This window comes from Cheilinus undulatus, linkage group 16 (genome assembly GCF_018320785.1).
Source record: "Cheilinus undulatus linkage group 16, ASM1832078v1, whole genome shotgun sequence".
Lineage (NCBI taxonomy): Eukaryota > Metazoa > Chordata > Actinopteri > Labriformes > Labridae > Cheilinus > Cheilinus undulatus.
The window spans coordinates 9739224-9755202 of record NC_054880.1 but is presented as its reverse complement, the minus strand read 5'-3'; the positions used below and the strand labels follow the sequence as shown (position 1 = coordinate 9755202).

The 15979-nt window shown below is 37.5% G+C and overlaps 1 protein-coding gene across 2 annotated transcripts in view; it reads right to left on the bottom strand.

Annotated features, from left to right (window-relative positions):
* LOC121524121 (chloride channel protein 1-like) overlaps positions 1 to 15979 on the bottom strand; it is a 72690-nt gene that overhangs the window by 19099 nt on the left and 37612 nt on the right. For both annotated transcript variants that reach the window (XM_041809336.1, XM_041809337.1), the window contains 3 exons: positions 10956 to 11111; positions 3149 to 3218; positions 146 to 256 (listed from right to left, as the gene is read on the bottom strand). In XM_041809336.1, coding sequence (XP_041665270.1) covers positions 146 to 256; positions 3149 to 3218; positions 10956 to 11111 — 337 coding nt within the window. The remainder of the gene's footprint in view (positions 1 to 145; positions 257 to 3148; positions 3219 to 10955; positions 11112 to 15979) is intronic.

Here is a 15979-nt window from a genome sequence, read left to right as displayed (position 1 = left end):
TATTTTTGTAAATATACTTTTGGTGTTACTTCTTATATGCCCCTGCCATTACTTTTAATATTTGGTGGTTTGAGAAAGGTTGAAGATATTTTCTCAAAAGGGATATGAAGGAGGGGGTTGTTATGAAGAGGAAAGGGAAACTAACCAATCACTGCGTACCCTCCAGGGATGATGCGGTAAAGGATTCCATCAAACACGATCCCATGAGGAAAGAGGGTGGCCATGATCTCCCCAACCAGCCTGCCAAATGCAGCTCCTACAAGAGGAAAGGAAAATTTGAAAGTTCGAGTTGCTGCTAACACATTCCATTCAAAATGAAGGAAACATCTTTATAGATTTGCATGGCTGTCCTTTTTCTGTAACTGTAAAATAAATACATCTTGAGCAGTAGTTCTGCACAATTAATCTAATCACAATAGCAATTGCAATGCCAGACTGTACAATTGCATAACTGCATAAGCATGTCACATTGACACAGTAATTCATGCAAAAGGAGGCCCAACCAAGTATTGAAGGCATAGAAATGAACATACTTTTCAGAAGCCTGACATTTCTGTTGAAAATATCCTTTTTTTAATTGGTCTTATGGAATATTCTAATTTTTTGAGACACTGAATTTTGGGTTTTCTTATCTGTAAGCCATAATCATCAACATTTCAAGAAAACAAGGCTTGACATACTTCACTCTGTGTGTAACAAGTCTATACAATATATGGGTTTCACTTTCAGAAACAAGTGACAAAAAATATTGAACTTTTTCATGATATTCTAATTTTTTGAGATGCACTTGTACAGAAAAAATGCTGTATTTCCATTTCCTGCTTGTAGCCACCAAAAAATAACTGCAACAAAAACTGTTGCCTAGAATAAAAAAGAGACTTGTCTGTAGGCTGTAGGTTTACCCCCTGCATCCCTGCAGGGGGTAAACCTACAGCTCAGCTGAGTCAGTTTTCATTTTTAGCTGGATAGTTCAAATGACAAGATGTCAGGTTACTTTTAAATGACAGTTACCTTGCACCAAGTCATTAGGTTTGAAAATCATTAGTTTTAGTACACAAAACACTATCGATTCTGTGGGAAACAATACAATATTTTCTACTATCACATATCTGCCATGATATATCCATCCATATCTGTATCTGACAATTTTCAGCACCAAGTTCACACCATTACAGAAAAAAGCAGTATGGGTAAATCGGTTGCTGAAAGGTTATCTGCGTTTAATGTAAACCTTTATAACAAAAAGAACAAGGACCTGCGTTTTACTAAACAGTGTCATTTTCTAATGTTTTAAATGCTTGTAATTACTTGAAATTGAGGGACCCTGATTACTTCTAAATTAGAACCATAACCAGAGACATTTTAAGGGTGAAACATCTTGACTTAAAAACAGAAAACATTTTAAGCCCCACACATCTGTCTTTCCTTTCATGTACACGGATCACTCTAAAGCAATATAGCGCTTCTCTTCAATGTTTCATGATCATGACAAGTCTTTTGGCCTCTTTATCCCCACTTTAAATTTCCTCTTGATCACATTTAGACACACGGACTTGACATTCTGCTCTATTTCCATCCTTCATACTTTACATATGAAAGTGGCAGATAGTTCAAGTGTAATTTTGTAAGACATTTTGATGAGAGAAAATCTGTGACATATGATGTTGCAGTAACAGATTTGCATTATCTTTGATTCACTGCTATTCTGAGTTCAATAAATGGAGAGGTTAGGATACAATTTTGTTTCATGGAAAATATTCCTTGTTATGAACAACCTCAAGAAAAAGGAGGGGTAGAAGGAGAGCAGCTGGCCTGCTTGAATCACCTCAAGGTCAGACCATTTCTATCTTAATAATAAATTTAATATGACATTGGACTACAGGAAGTGCATCAAAGAAGTCAGCAACAGCCAACTTTTTCCCTCTGTGTTTAGCTGCAGAGCCTGTCTCAGACACCACTCACCACATCAGACATAGGCAGATAATGAGGTGAGAGTGTTTTTTTAATGTTATTGATCTTTTGATGGTCCTATATTTTATATACCCACCAGAAAAAGTGAGAGGCACTACTCCCTGGTGTAGTCTATGTCCTAAGACTGTCCTCACAGCTAAGAGAGAGTATCCTCTCCATCCTCTCAATTTCAGCCACTAGGTGTTAGCACCTGCCATTACCGCTAGCTTGTTTAAACATTTAGGACATTGTGCAGCTGGGTGGAAACTATCTAAATGTGTGTCGGAGGATTTTCTAAATAAAAGCTTAAGGGTGACGTAGATCAATGTTTTGCCTTTTAATCAACTAACTGCATAGTTGCTCCACCAATCAATAGATCATTACACATTAAAAGTGACACAGAACAGATGCTGAGGCATCTTCATAATCAAGGAAAACATATTTGACAGCCTCTCTATGTGTGTTAACATCATTTCTTTAGAGTAAACCAGCAAAAAATGCAGCGCTTAAACCACTGGTGTTACTGCTTACAAAACTATTTTTTCAAAACATAACTGATGTAACAGAACCTTATTTCCTTTTCATAAAAGCATGATGCTTTGTGCAAATGTGGTGCGTGACATTGTAAAAGGCCACATTCTAAAACAACAGAGTAGCAAAACACTCACATGCACACAACGTGACCCAGCAGCTTTTTCATTTGAAGTTGTTTACGGCTGTAATGATGAATATTTTAAAGTGAAGCACTGGTAAAGGTCATGCTCCAAAAAGCATTTCACTGTGCATAAACATCAGATGAACTGCAAAGTACTGCAGAGAAACACTGATTCCTAAAATGCTGGTTGAATAACAAAACACTAATATTTAATGTGAAATTTAATGAAACCTAATCTTGGAAACATGCTTGTGAAACAGGTCTTTTCAGAAATTAAGTGAAGAAAAATCAAACAATGATTTATACCAAAGGCTTATGCAACAAATTCACTGCCAGACTTGGTAGCACATATCTGTAGTCAGTATTTCTGCAATGTTTGAAATAAAAAGAAAACACTACAAATAACTAGAAAACAATTAATTGATTTTAATGCTGCAATTTATTTTACTATATTTGGGAACTTTAAATGAAAATTATAGCAGCTATCATCACTACTGAACCCCCACTAAGGACTTCATAAAGACTACCAGTGTTGTTGCTCACCCAGTATGAAGACAGGCATGAAGGCCCCAGATGGAATGGGCATGGTGGTGGCCACAGCAGACATCCAGAACTGCAAGACAAGAAAGGTAGGAAACTAATCAGACAACACAACTGTCAAAGAGTCCTGTACACTGATGGTAGAGTGGACCTGAAACAGTGAGAGACTACCTGTGAACACAAAGTAAAGACCTATCAAATAATTTTCTGTAAGAATGGGGTGAAACTCAATTTAAAGTTTGGAAACTAAAGCATTCATTCAAATGTACAGTGCTTAACAAATTTATTAGACCACCCTAACCCTAACCAAAGTAAGGTTTATGCCACAGCTGCCCTAAATTAACAGCACTGGTAATTACCAAAATCATTTTTATGTTTCTGCAATGGTTAATACACCAATATGTAGAAGCTCTTTCACCAACATGATATTTTTAATGCTAAAATATAATTATTATTGTTATCCATGAATTTTCAAATTTACTGATTCACAAAAAAACTGAAAAAATAGTAAAGCACATTAATATTTCTTGATTAATGTGTCAAATTATAGTTATTTACTTGCATTCCTGAACAGAAAAATTAGTTTTAGTGGTTGAATGTTATGCTTGATTAATTTCTGACTTCTCAGAGAAGCCCAGTGAGCTGGCTCAAATTTGGGTGAATTCAGTTTGAAATTCCTCATTCCTGTTCAAAATTGTAAAACGTGGAGAGCTGACTGAAAATGAAAGAGTCCGCATTAAAGCACTTCATGATGCTGGATGGTCTTTGAGACAAATATGACAGGTGGTCTAATAAATTTGTTAAGCACTGTATGTGATCAAACTGTGTGCCTTTTTTTCTGGACATATGGAAGAGGGTTTTGACATATCAGAGAACGCCTACTGTAACTTTAAATGTGCTGCAGAACATCTAAAGCTGAGACATGAGAAAAATGCATGCAGTAATAAAGGCTCAGTGACTCCAGAGCAGAGAGGGCTGTTAAAAAGCAGAAAACTTTGATTGTCCATTCTTTAGCAAGAACTTGCTCAACTTTCAGAGAGATCTTAATTGTCAGCATTCAAATTAAATGACAGTATGTGAGTTCAACTGTACAGGTATGTTTAACAAAGGCTTGATGACATCTTCAGTGGTGTCCTTTTGGCTTCTTTCTAATATCAAACCTTCATTTTCTGAATTACCAGAGCATTACAAGATGATGCAGGCAAAATCACAGTTTGCACAAGGTTGCCACATCAGATTTCCTTCCAAATAAAATGAAAATTTTGAAGTGTGGAGAAAAAAGGTCAAGAGGTTAATCAGGGACAATACAGTAGAAAATTTTGCAGTCTAACAATGGCGTAAGCTTCATCATTTTGGTCAGCTGTGAGCTAATTTTTGAGCCTGGACTTTTAATCTAAATACATGTGTCAAGGTGGGGAGGGACAACAGCTAATCATGATCATCAGCCAATCATAATCATCTACTCCAAACATGTTCAATGTTTTCCTGGTGTTACTGGCTAATCCCGGGTAAATAAACAATGTCAGAAACTAAAGCCCTAATATCTATTGTATTAAAGGAAAAAGGAAAGAAAACAGGACTGGTTTACAGTGTGGAAACACAAGCTGGGTTAGCTCACCTGTACACCGTTGCTGTCTGGGCCTCCAGCCTAGTTTGTTCTGGAAGCGTTGCTTGATTTGGCAAATCCAAACTTCCATTAATTTCAGTTTTAGTTTGGTTGGGTAACAATTCAAAATCAATGACGAGTTTCATTCAAGTCTGTGGGAACTGGTTTGCTGTAGAGTTGGCGTCTTCTACTTTTCTCAGCAGCAGCGTTCCCCACTACCTAAGTCTTCTGACATCATTTAAAGATGACACAGTTGCAGCTTTGCGTGCGCTGCTGGCATGGTGCATTCAAGGCTGTCGGACATTCCAACACAGCTGAACCCAATTTTTATTTCCCACATAAAACCAGTCCAAAATAATTTACAAAGAGAAAAAAAGGAAAGGAAGAGGGACTCTATCTATCATGCTTATTCCTAACACTGGAATGTTTGAAATTTGGGCTGATGACTACCAATACTTGCACAGTGAGCAAAGAACGACGAGCTAATTCCAAAACTTTAGGGATTTATTTCTTAATCACGCCTGCACTAACTGTCAGAAAGCACAAATAAACACCATGAAAACAGCAGGCATGCCTGTTACACCAATGAACAAGATCTGAAAAAGAGGCAGGAAATAATGGCAGACCTCCAGCTACCAGGGAAGATTTGTTATGAGTAGCTTTTAGTTAGCCTGTGAGTGTCCATCTGTGTATAAGTAGCACAAGCGCTTTGGTTGGTATTTCTGTTAGAGCCATGCATAGAAGACAAGAGAAATAAAGATCTGACTTCATATTCTATCTGCAGGAGTCTTAGTATCACCAAGCACTCAGCACTCAAGTAGTGCCTAATGTGTGTGCTTTGGTGTGCGTTGTAAATGATTCAGATGTAAAGTATGACTTTGATACAGTTGTACAGGGTATGATGGGCCTAAACCTGACTCTTATATGTCTGAGCTTTGTCTTAATTTCAATCTCAGTTTCAGTTCACGGTTTGACAAGCTCAACTGAAATCAATGAAGGCGTCAATGTTATCCTCTCAGCCAACCATCTTTTATCTTTCACTTTCAGTCCTATCTTCTTTGTTTTTTTTGTTGCAGGTTAACAAGATAATACTAATTTGATCCCTTTCAGCATGTTGTGTGTTAAAGAAAGATCAGTGATGTAAAGACCTCACACTCTTTCAGGCTCTTGTTTTCTCTGATTTTACATTTAAGTGGGTAAAAATAACCTTGTTTGGTCACGGCCTGATGAGCTACATAAGTGGAGAATCTGGAAAATGTGTTTCTGTATGTGAGGGAGGGGACCCAATCACTCTTGGGTGTCCTTGAGCAAGGCACTTAATCAACAGCTGCTCCAGAGGTCGGTGCTTTAGCTGCACTAGGTGGCTTGTAAGGCATGGGTGAAAGATCAAATCCTCTGCAGAGCAAATTAAAGCCAAATTTGCCCTTCAAATGTCACTCAAACTGTTTGTCTTTAAACAGTTTCCTGCATTCATCAGAGTTTCTCTTCAAAATAACTCAGCTAATAACACATGTTTGTGCTGGCTGTAGAGAGCTCATCAGAGATAATGATTACCTTCACAGATTTCTGGGTTTTTCACAGGCACCACATGCTGGGCTTTCTCATTATGATTTGAAGGAATTGAGAGAAAACACTACATTACCATTTTAACAGTCCAGATTACCACTGTACACATCATTTGTCATCATCGTTTGAGAACTTAATTACTGTGGTGCAAGATAAAAACTCATTAGCATGTCTCTCATAGGACGGCTGCTGTGCTGATGACAAGAGGACTGAGCTCACTGTCTACTTGTCTTTTTGATCGAGACAAAAAAACACAAACTCAGAAGACACTCAGAAGCCTCTTCTTATGAGTCACAAATCCTGAAAAGACGTCCGACGTCAGAGTTAGCTCAACTGTTGGATAGAAAATAACGTGGAGCTGAGTAAGTTATATACGACCCAACGTCGGGCTTAAACTTTTCTACTGTGTAGCCTGCCTAAAGGACATAAGGATGGAGGTGGGAAAAGAGACACAGAGAGATGTCATTACTTGTGGAAGAAAGGAAGATCCAGAGTGTGTTAAAGTTTATAGGCAGACAGACAGCAGAAAAAGACTGAAAAGTAAAAAAAAAAAAAAACCACAAAGTGTGTGTTTCTGTGACTGTTGTGGGCGATGTTTTACCAGCCAGCTGCTCTCAGTTTGGATGAATTACGTTTGCACTGCTGGGATCCGTTCTGCTTGACTGAGAAACACTGTGACTAAACTAATGCAGAGTATGACGCTGAGCGACAGCTTCTAATATTCTGCTGATAGGATTATTTATTTTGTATATCAGCCTAATTTAACTTTAGATAGAGCGGAAAAACAGACAAAGGTTAACACCAATAAAGGATGAAAGCATGGAAGAATGAAATAACTCTTTTTTTGTTACTTGGTAAACAAATTAAATTATACAGAGTGCCCTACTGTTGATAGCGGCGTTTCTGGTTAAAGCTGTGAGCTACTTCCAAATCATTCTGGGACCCAGGAAGGGCACTTTTAAAAGTTTTTTTCCCCTATAATGGGAAATTGATCCATGAAATCATTTGTTTACTCTTTAGTAAATCCACCATAGGGTGCAGTTTTAGATGAACCCTCGGTTTAAAACAAGGAGAGAGCCACAGACGTAAGCAGCCTGTCTGGTCTCTACTCAAGCTGAGCTTAAGCAATCGCACTTGCAACCACTGGCAGAGAATACCGTGGTCCACAACAAGTCAGCTTCACACTACCTGAATGAGATGCAGAACAGAAAGGCAGCTAGCAGTAGCAGTTCCCACTTCTTTATGTGGCAGTCTTTCACATAACGGCCAACGTTGCCATGACAATGCTAAAAAAACAAAAACAAAACTTGTGTCCATCATGGCTCCATCATAAGAGCATCAGAACAAGACACACCCTGTTACAACTGTAAAAAGGAAGATTTTATCTGGCTTTGAAAACTGTTGGAAATATTTCAGGGAATATAAAACATATAAAACACAGTAGTCATATTTTTTGATTTAATAAAATCATTTCAGTGCAAAGATTCTACATACTGTAACTTTAGATAGATGTAAACTTGATACTGAGAGAAACTTTGAGTACTGGAATGACCATTGTGTCATTTGACTTCCATGTGGATGGAAAAGTTTGTTTACTAAGAAAGAATTACACTTTCCAAGTTCTTCACTGTTCTCTAGTTGAGCTCCAGAGAAGCTGCAGATTTTCAACAAACAGAAGGCTGCAACAGCTTGGTGCTGTTTTCTGCAGCAGAGAGTAGACTGGTCAGGACTCAAGAGTATTTAGAGACTAAACTTTGTCTGCCTGGGTTTTTCATACATTAAACACTCCACTTCTAAATGAAGAACAGCACCGGGGGTGGAGAGATTGACAGAAATGCAAAGCAAGTGTGACTCTCATGAGTGTAAACATGAGTACGTACATCAACCCTTTGCTCTCAAAACAGCTTTGATTTTTAGAGACACGTATTTTTGTTTTGATTTCAATTTATGTCAATTTGACAGCTTTAGCTCTCTGGTTATCATAACTTTTAAATAGGGCTCTACATTAACAGGTAGATGTACTGACAAGATCTAAACAGGTCCATATGGTTCTTTAAGCTCAGAGACAATTCATGTAGTTTAACGGGATACGGCGGCATTAGCTTTATCTCTTTAATTATGACACAGTGAAATGCTCTATACAGTAGAAAAATCTTCTAGTTCTTGGAACATTTTTTAATTGGGTGATTTTATTCTGAGTTCCAGTCCAATCCAGTCTGACTGTCATTAGCTTCTGACATCCTTTACTCTGACACTGTCTGTCTGTTATAAAAAAATGCTTATTAATTTGGATGGGTAGAAGCAGTGTCTACACTAGGCAGTCAGGAGGTATCTAAGCAACTTAATTCAACTGATAAAATGCCAGTTTTAATTGGGCTTATTCCCCTAGTCTGAAGTCAACGGTCCAAATAATATTCAAGATTGGGCCTTGCTTTTTGCACAGGATCACAGTTTCAGTGGTTAAACAACGTGGATTTGGTTTGATGAGTGTGACTAATGTAGCACTGACCTCCTTCGATTCTTCTCAGGTTCATGTCTATGGAATGAACTTTGAGTCAGAAAGATTCAAACAAAACTTATTTGGTATCAAACAATAAAAGCATCTGAGAACAACAAAAATGTGACCCAAGCAAAAAAAAGTTCACATCAAGAGTATAAATTCCATATTGCAAACAAATTATTAGTCTAAATTTTGAACATCTATTTTGTTTACAGTTATTGCTTTTCTATCTCATTGATCAGACTTTTGCCCTTACTCCTCAGTTTTTCAGTTGTGCTGCCTGATTCTTTGTTTGCATTTCTTGAGTGTTTGCCTTCAGTTCTGACACAAATGTCACATGTTTTCTGGGGTGTATCCCTATTGGCCAAGGAGTTCTTGAGTGATAGCTTAGTCATGCTGCGGAAGTTCTTGTTCAGTTCACGTCTGGGAAACTTAAGAAGGAAACCATCAGTTTGATTGAATCTTTATGCTTCAGTAAGTCAAACTAGTGATTAAACATGTTTGTCACACATTTGTCAGTGCAGTACTAGAGATTTTTTGTTTTTTATACATACATGTAGTATCTTTTCTGTCCATGTCCATTTTTATTTTTGTGTTCATTTCATACACATCCGCATGTCTGTATTGAATGTGGTTACTCATCGATCCAAATAAAGTGGATATACAAAACTTAAACTTCACCATGCCTACATACAATTTTGATTTAAATTTTTGGATTAAAAATTTTGCCACACCGTGCCACAGGTAAAAAACATTATGGAAGCGCAGCAGTAGCCATTACATGAGCTACAGTAGTTACCAGTGGCTAGAGAGAGAATTTTGCTAGGATTGTGGACCAAAATTAATTAAAAAATATAAAGAATATGTTTCACTGAATAAATATTTTGGTGCCCAAGGGTGCCAACTCTCATCAATAAACCACATCCCTACATGGGAGTCATCTAAAAATGTCAAAGACATTAACTGACCAATCAAGCCTGTTTTAACCTCATGACACGTCAAGACCTTATTTTTCTAGGTTCTGCATCTTGATTTACCAGGCCACCAGTGCTGACTACAGTTGGGAATAATTAGTCAAATCTAAAAGAGACTGCTAATTATATAACTTCCATCAAGTATGAACAGAAAGAAAATCATAGTTGCTGATAAGACTCAGCATTTCAATCTGACAATACCAGATCAGACCTGACATAGAACAGTGACCTGCAGACCCAAAAACTTACAATAAACTAAGATTATAACTGTCATTTCTTTAATACTTTCACACCTATACCTCTAATACCTTTACCCCCTGTTTAAACCGAGACTGCGGGCGCTGCCAGTGCAAAAGGTTCTGTAATCATAAATATTGAGCATGTATATTGTTTCATGTCTGATCGTCATCCAAGCAGATCAGAAAGGAAAAAGTTCATCTTAACACTACAAGAAAATATGTCAAGACAATCTTTCAAACCTTCTGATAATCAGGCCTTGGCTGAATTTGGTTGAAAGGTGAGAAACAGGCGGATTTTCTTGTTGTGAGCCATTCTTAAAGATCATAAAAAAACTTCTCATTAAAGTCTATCAGGCTTGTTCTTTAGATTTTCCTTGTAAAGTTTGTTTGAGCTCATGATGGAGAACTTTACACACCTGTATGTGTGAGCTGTGTGATTTTCACAGGCTTAACACTTTTGTCAACTCTGTTGATTCACAGTTAAACAGATTCTTGGACAGATTTGTGTACATGCCAATGCTAATCACAACAGCCATAGTAAGAACTGTAACTCTGCAGGTTGCCATTTGTGTGTGTGCAGCTGTTTCAAGAAACCACAAGAATACCAGAGCTGCTGGCAGCCTGCCCACACTGCTGACCTTGGACAGGAAGAAAAGGAGGAAGACAAAGACACAGACTCACAGATGTCCCTGTCACCAACACACAACATGAGTGACCTGCAACAAATGCCCCTGACGGAGAAGAGGGGGATGACGAAACTGCTGACGCAAGGTGGAGCCAGCCTACACACATGCACACACACCCATACCTACACTGTCTCACACATAGACAAACACACATGTATTTAATGCAGGATCAACAGCACACTATAGACGACATAAAAGCCTATCCAACCCAAAGACATAGGTAATGGAGGGCTACAGACCTTCATCAAGAAAAAGAGCAGCAGGATGATGAAGACGCTGACATCAGGGTGCAGCCAGGCGATAGAGCGGCCCAGACCGACTGGGGGAGGAGATCCAGAGATTTTTGTCCATGTAAAGTTGTCAAACAGAGAGTTGATGCACTCCCTGGGCATCAGCTGGAGAAGGGGAAGAGAGGAGAATGAGAGTTAGGGGTGGGGTTGGTAATGATGGTAGATATCAAAAACAGAGGTGAGGGGAGGATAAGGAAAAAAGATAAAGTGGGTGAAAAGGTGGAGGCAAGACAGAATTAGACGAGAAATACAGAGGTAGGAAGTAGAAAGAACATTGTGGAAAAAAAATAGTATGATCTTCTACAACAATCTGCTGTAGGGCAGAGTTTTGTGCAAATTTTGGTGAGTTTTCGAGCACATTAAAGCCCCCAAACAAGCAATCAAAAGGCTGAAATAATATTAAGAGGGTTCTCACATAAGTATTCATGCTGGCGCTCTTAAAAAAACAAAACAAAACAAAACACAATTGAATGTCTGAATTGCACAGATTTAATAGCTAGTTAGATGCCACTTAAGATAGGGTTCTCAAAAGCATCAAATTCAGTGGATACATGGGAAAAAATGACGCTCCAACTGTAAATCAAGCCAACATTGTAGTGCCAAGAGTGAACATACTAATGCCACTGAATAAGTATATATATATATATATATAAAAAATAAATAAAATAAACAGGGATTTGGTTGCTGGAGTAACCTTTTACTGATAATGGCTCCTTCATAGATGTATAAAATCAATTTTAATCAAAAAGTAACACTTATGCATGGCAGGTCTATAAATCATCATACATTATGCATTAAATGTTGTCTAATTAAATAATGCTGATAGAAAACAATATTTGACCCAACTGATGTAACGTAAGATCAGCAGTTTGCCCTGATTTAAAAGAATTAGATACTATAGATATCTCTGAAATGTACTTTGTAAACTCTGAGAGTCATAGCTTTGCATTAGTATGCTGTATTTGACCTAATAAATATAAAACATCAAATATATAAATATAGATAACATTTTGTGCCGATAAATATATATATAAAGGGAAAATGTGATGACTAAAACAAAATTGTAATTGCATTTTTTTCACTTCAGGTTTTCAATCAGCTATCAATTCCAAAATATAACTAACCCTTGCAAACATCCTGTTTCAGATGTATTTTGTTTCAAGTATCAAACCCCTACCATTTCATTTTTAAGTTCTGTTTCAGGCCTGAGTACTGTTATTTCTACTTGGTATTACATCAAAGTTAAAATGTTGGTAGTGTGACACTTCCAACAGAGGACTAGGATAAGGCAAGGACAAGAAGGATGGTGAAAGAACAGGATAAAAGAGGATAAGGAAGGGCAGAAGAAGGTGACAAGGGTAACAGGAAGTTGAGGGCAATGAGAAAAAGAAACTGGATTAAAGGAGGGAAGAAGAGACAAAGAATAAAGAGATAAAAGGAATAGTGTGAGTCAAGTTCAATGATTGATAATGAAACAAAGGAGGAGGAAATGGATGAAAAAGAAGACAGAATATATGAGAAAATTAGAGGGGAAATAAGCAAACGAAGGAAGAAAGACGATGGGATACACAGACAGGAAGTCATCCAGAAATCTGGAAGCAGACGGGTACGTGTGGCCCTGTCCAATGACTCATTCTCTTTAGATGACTCATGAATGACTAATTCACTTCAACTATTTTGCTTCTTATTTGCATAGATGCTTCTGAATTTGCTCACAGGCACACATTACAGCGCCTTGCACATCTGCATAACATTGCTGCAGGGTTAAAACAACACATACATCATTTTTATTTTCTCTACTTTTATACCTCTTTCCCAGGCTAATATTTAAATAAAGGCCCTGAAATCTTATCTTTCGGTGTGTGAGTGAAAAGTTTAGGATCAGCTCTGTGACAGACTGCTGTTAGCATCGACAGTGCAGGATGTAATAATAGGCTTTCCTGTGCCTTTTTTGAAGTTGTGGGTTCACGTCTGGTTCACTCTCCACCTAGCATTTAATCTCCTCTCGCTGTGCTGCTTCTTCTGTCACTGAACACTGTGTTATCAAGTTGGATTGGTAGGAATTAATTCCCCTAAAGCAATACGAACACTGCTAAGGGGGGGACAAGAGTACCTTTCTTAGGGTTTTTTAGAACTCAAGTGAAATGATATAAATTCAGATACCACTTCCCTGCCTGCCCAGTTAAAACAATGCCTGGAGTTAGTTATAAGGAGGGTGTGAGACTTTCTACAAAAGGGTGTGAAAGACATTCACCAAGGGCACAAGGAAGAAAAAAACATGTTAAAGTGTTGCTGACTGACATATGCACACTGACGGATACACATGTACTCATAAAAGCATTTAACACACACACCTTGTTCACACTAAGTGGTTTATTTTGAGCGTCTGTGAAACACATGATTAGCTCTGAGCTCTGAGTGTTAATACATGGCTGTCTGAGCTTTTACCTTAAGAATCCCTGTCTGCAGACAGCACAGGAGGCTGCAGGCATGAAGCTTCTATTCTTGTAGAAACATCGACAATGACTTCACTTCACAGTAAAGCCTTAGTTGCATATAAACAATGTGATGGCGTTAAGAAGATTCAAGAATAGATTTTTGTTTGGCTCACACTTAAAGCAGCAGAGGGCCTTTGATATAATAATATGGATGCATGTCTGTGGATAGAAGTGGAGCAGTTTGTGTCACAAAGATCTCAATGTGATTATTAGTGGTGTAAGATTTCTATATGTATCATGATGAAAGTTAAACTTTGCTGATTTTTTGTCACCTATTATAGCCAACAGATATCATAGTGCTTGCTATAATTTTCTGTTAGGACATATTTTTACAAGGAAAAAGATCGACCATTTTTAACCCTTGTCTTATACTGCTCATCTCCGCAATAAAACAATAAAAAAAACTTTTTTTGTGTTACGACTGCAGTCGTAATGTGTTTTGTTGTTGTATTGTATCTTGTGTTTGACCCAAAGTTGCTGTGCCCAGGGGTGTGTGTGTGTGTGGCAATGTTAATTTCGTTGACTAAAACTGTGACTAAAAATGTTCATCAACAGCCTTTTTTTCCATGAAAAAAACTAGACTAAGACTAACAAAAAAGATCTGTGGTGACTAAAACTGACAAAAAGTAAGTCAAGTTTTCGTCAGGATGACTTAAAGTAAACTAAAATGTAATGTCGTTTTTGTCGGACATCCAAAGTCCGTGATATTTCTCTACTGTGGATAAATCTGTCAAAAAACAATCCATCTATAGCAATTCTGCCTCTCAGCTGTAGAAAGCAGGGACCCTAGGTTTAGCAGAGTGCATTGAACACACTACCATGATTTGGTACCAGATTTAGGCAAGGAAATAAATGCTTGGAGTCAAAGTAAAGACTAAAATGTGGGGACTTTTTATAGACTAAAATGTTGTTGAGTTTTTGTCAACTAAAACTAGACTAAAACTAAAAAGAGTAGAAATGACTAAAATGAGACCAAAACTTAAAGACATTTCATCTGAAGACTAAGACTTAAATTAAAAATAGCTGCCAAAATCAACACTGGCGTGTGGTGAGTTTGTGTGTGGCGAGGTTGCTGCCTGTCTGCTTGATTAGGTATGCCATTGCCTGCTGCTGATTGGCTGCTTCGGAGCCCGTGCAGATAAGTTGGCTGCTGCAGAGCTGGTCCTCAAATTAAGCAGTGGGAACCCCATCTCATTCACTTCCCAACTGGCCATGCCACACGCCTTTATTTGTGAGTGTTGTACAATTGTTCATTCAAACGTTGTATAACCGTTAACTTTCATAACATGGGGGTGAAATCTTTATTTATAGTACATTGTCGTGCAGTTTAGCTGTTACCTGGGGAGTTTAATCTATTTTGTCATAGGTTTGTTTGATGATCTCTCCCTTTATTTTATTTGTTATCTCTAAGTCACCTTGAGAAATCTACGTGCTTTTTAATGTAAACTTATTCTAATTCTACTTATTCTAATCTAAAATAAACTGTATTATTGCTTAAACCTTTAATATTAGTCCTTTGCTACTTGAGAAATGAGTGAAATGGGTATTTTTCATGTTGTATTTTGGCCACCCCTAGATGGGGAATAACATGATGCTGTATTTAAACTGGCAACTTACAACCTATTTTGAAACTCGTTCAGGCAACACCTAAACAAAGGTTGGGATGCCTAACACCCCATTTTCACCACAAAATAATTCCATCCAAAATGGTCCTTAAATGTAAAAAAAAAATGTATGTTCTTGTTTAACACTGATGACTTTGAATGATTAAAAATACACTGTGATTCTAAGTCATGTTTCTGCTAAAATAGGGTTGTACATTTAATACAGTCTGTCTTTATCAGTCTAATATGATTGTCTTGACGGTCTGAATATTTGAAATAAAGTCAGATCTTTTTTTTTCAATTTGATAAGACTTTATGAATTTAAGTGAGAATTAAAAATGCATAGTTAGCTAAAACAAGCAAAGAACTGCCTACAAAGTAATTGTACTGACTGGGGGTTAGATTTCCCTTTCCAATCAAAGTCAGTAAAGGCCCGATAATCAAATGGTTCTAACATGTTGTTGAGAGATTTCCATGTGGTGTGAGGTGTATAAAGACTGACCTTTCTCTCTGATCTGCTGTTTCATTTTGACAAACACTTTTATTTTGACCTACGCAGCTTTTCTTGTCTTTACGGTAGCTGCACGTGACACCACTAACTACTGAATGCTGTTATTCCAAACTACTGAATGAATTAAAGCTGACAAAATTAGCCTACAGTTATGGAAGCTATATCCACCACCAATAAAGAAATGCACTTTGTTTGTATATTTGTTGATTTACAGACACCACTCACAGACCTAAGTGGAAACGAGGCTTAAATGGCTTTGTAAATCAGCCCTGAGCCAGCGGTGATTGACATTAAAACAAGTAAACAGAAAAAGTAAGTATTTTTGTTTATAGTGTGGTTTGTTGCTGTTATGGGTCGTAT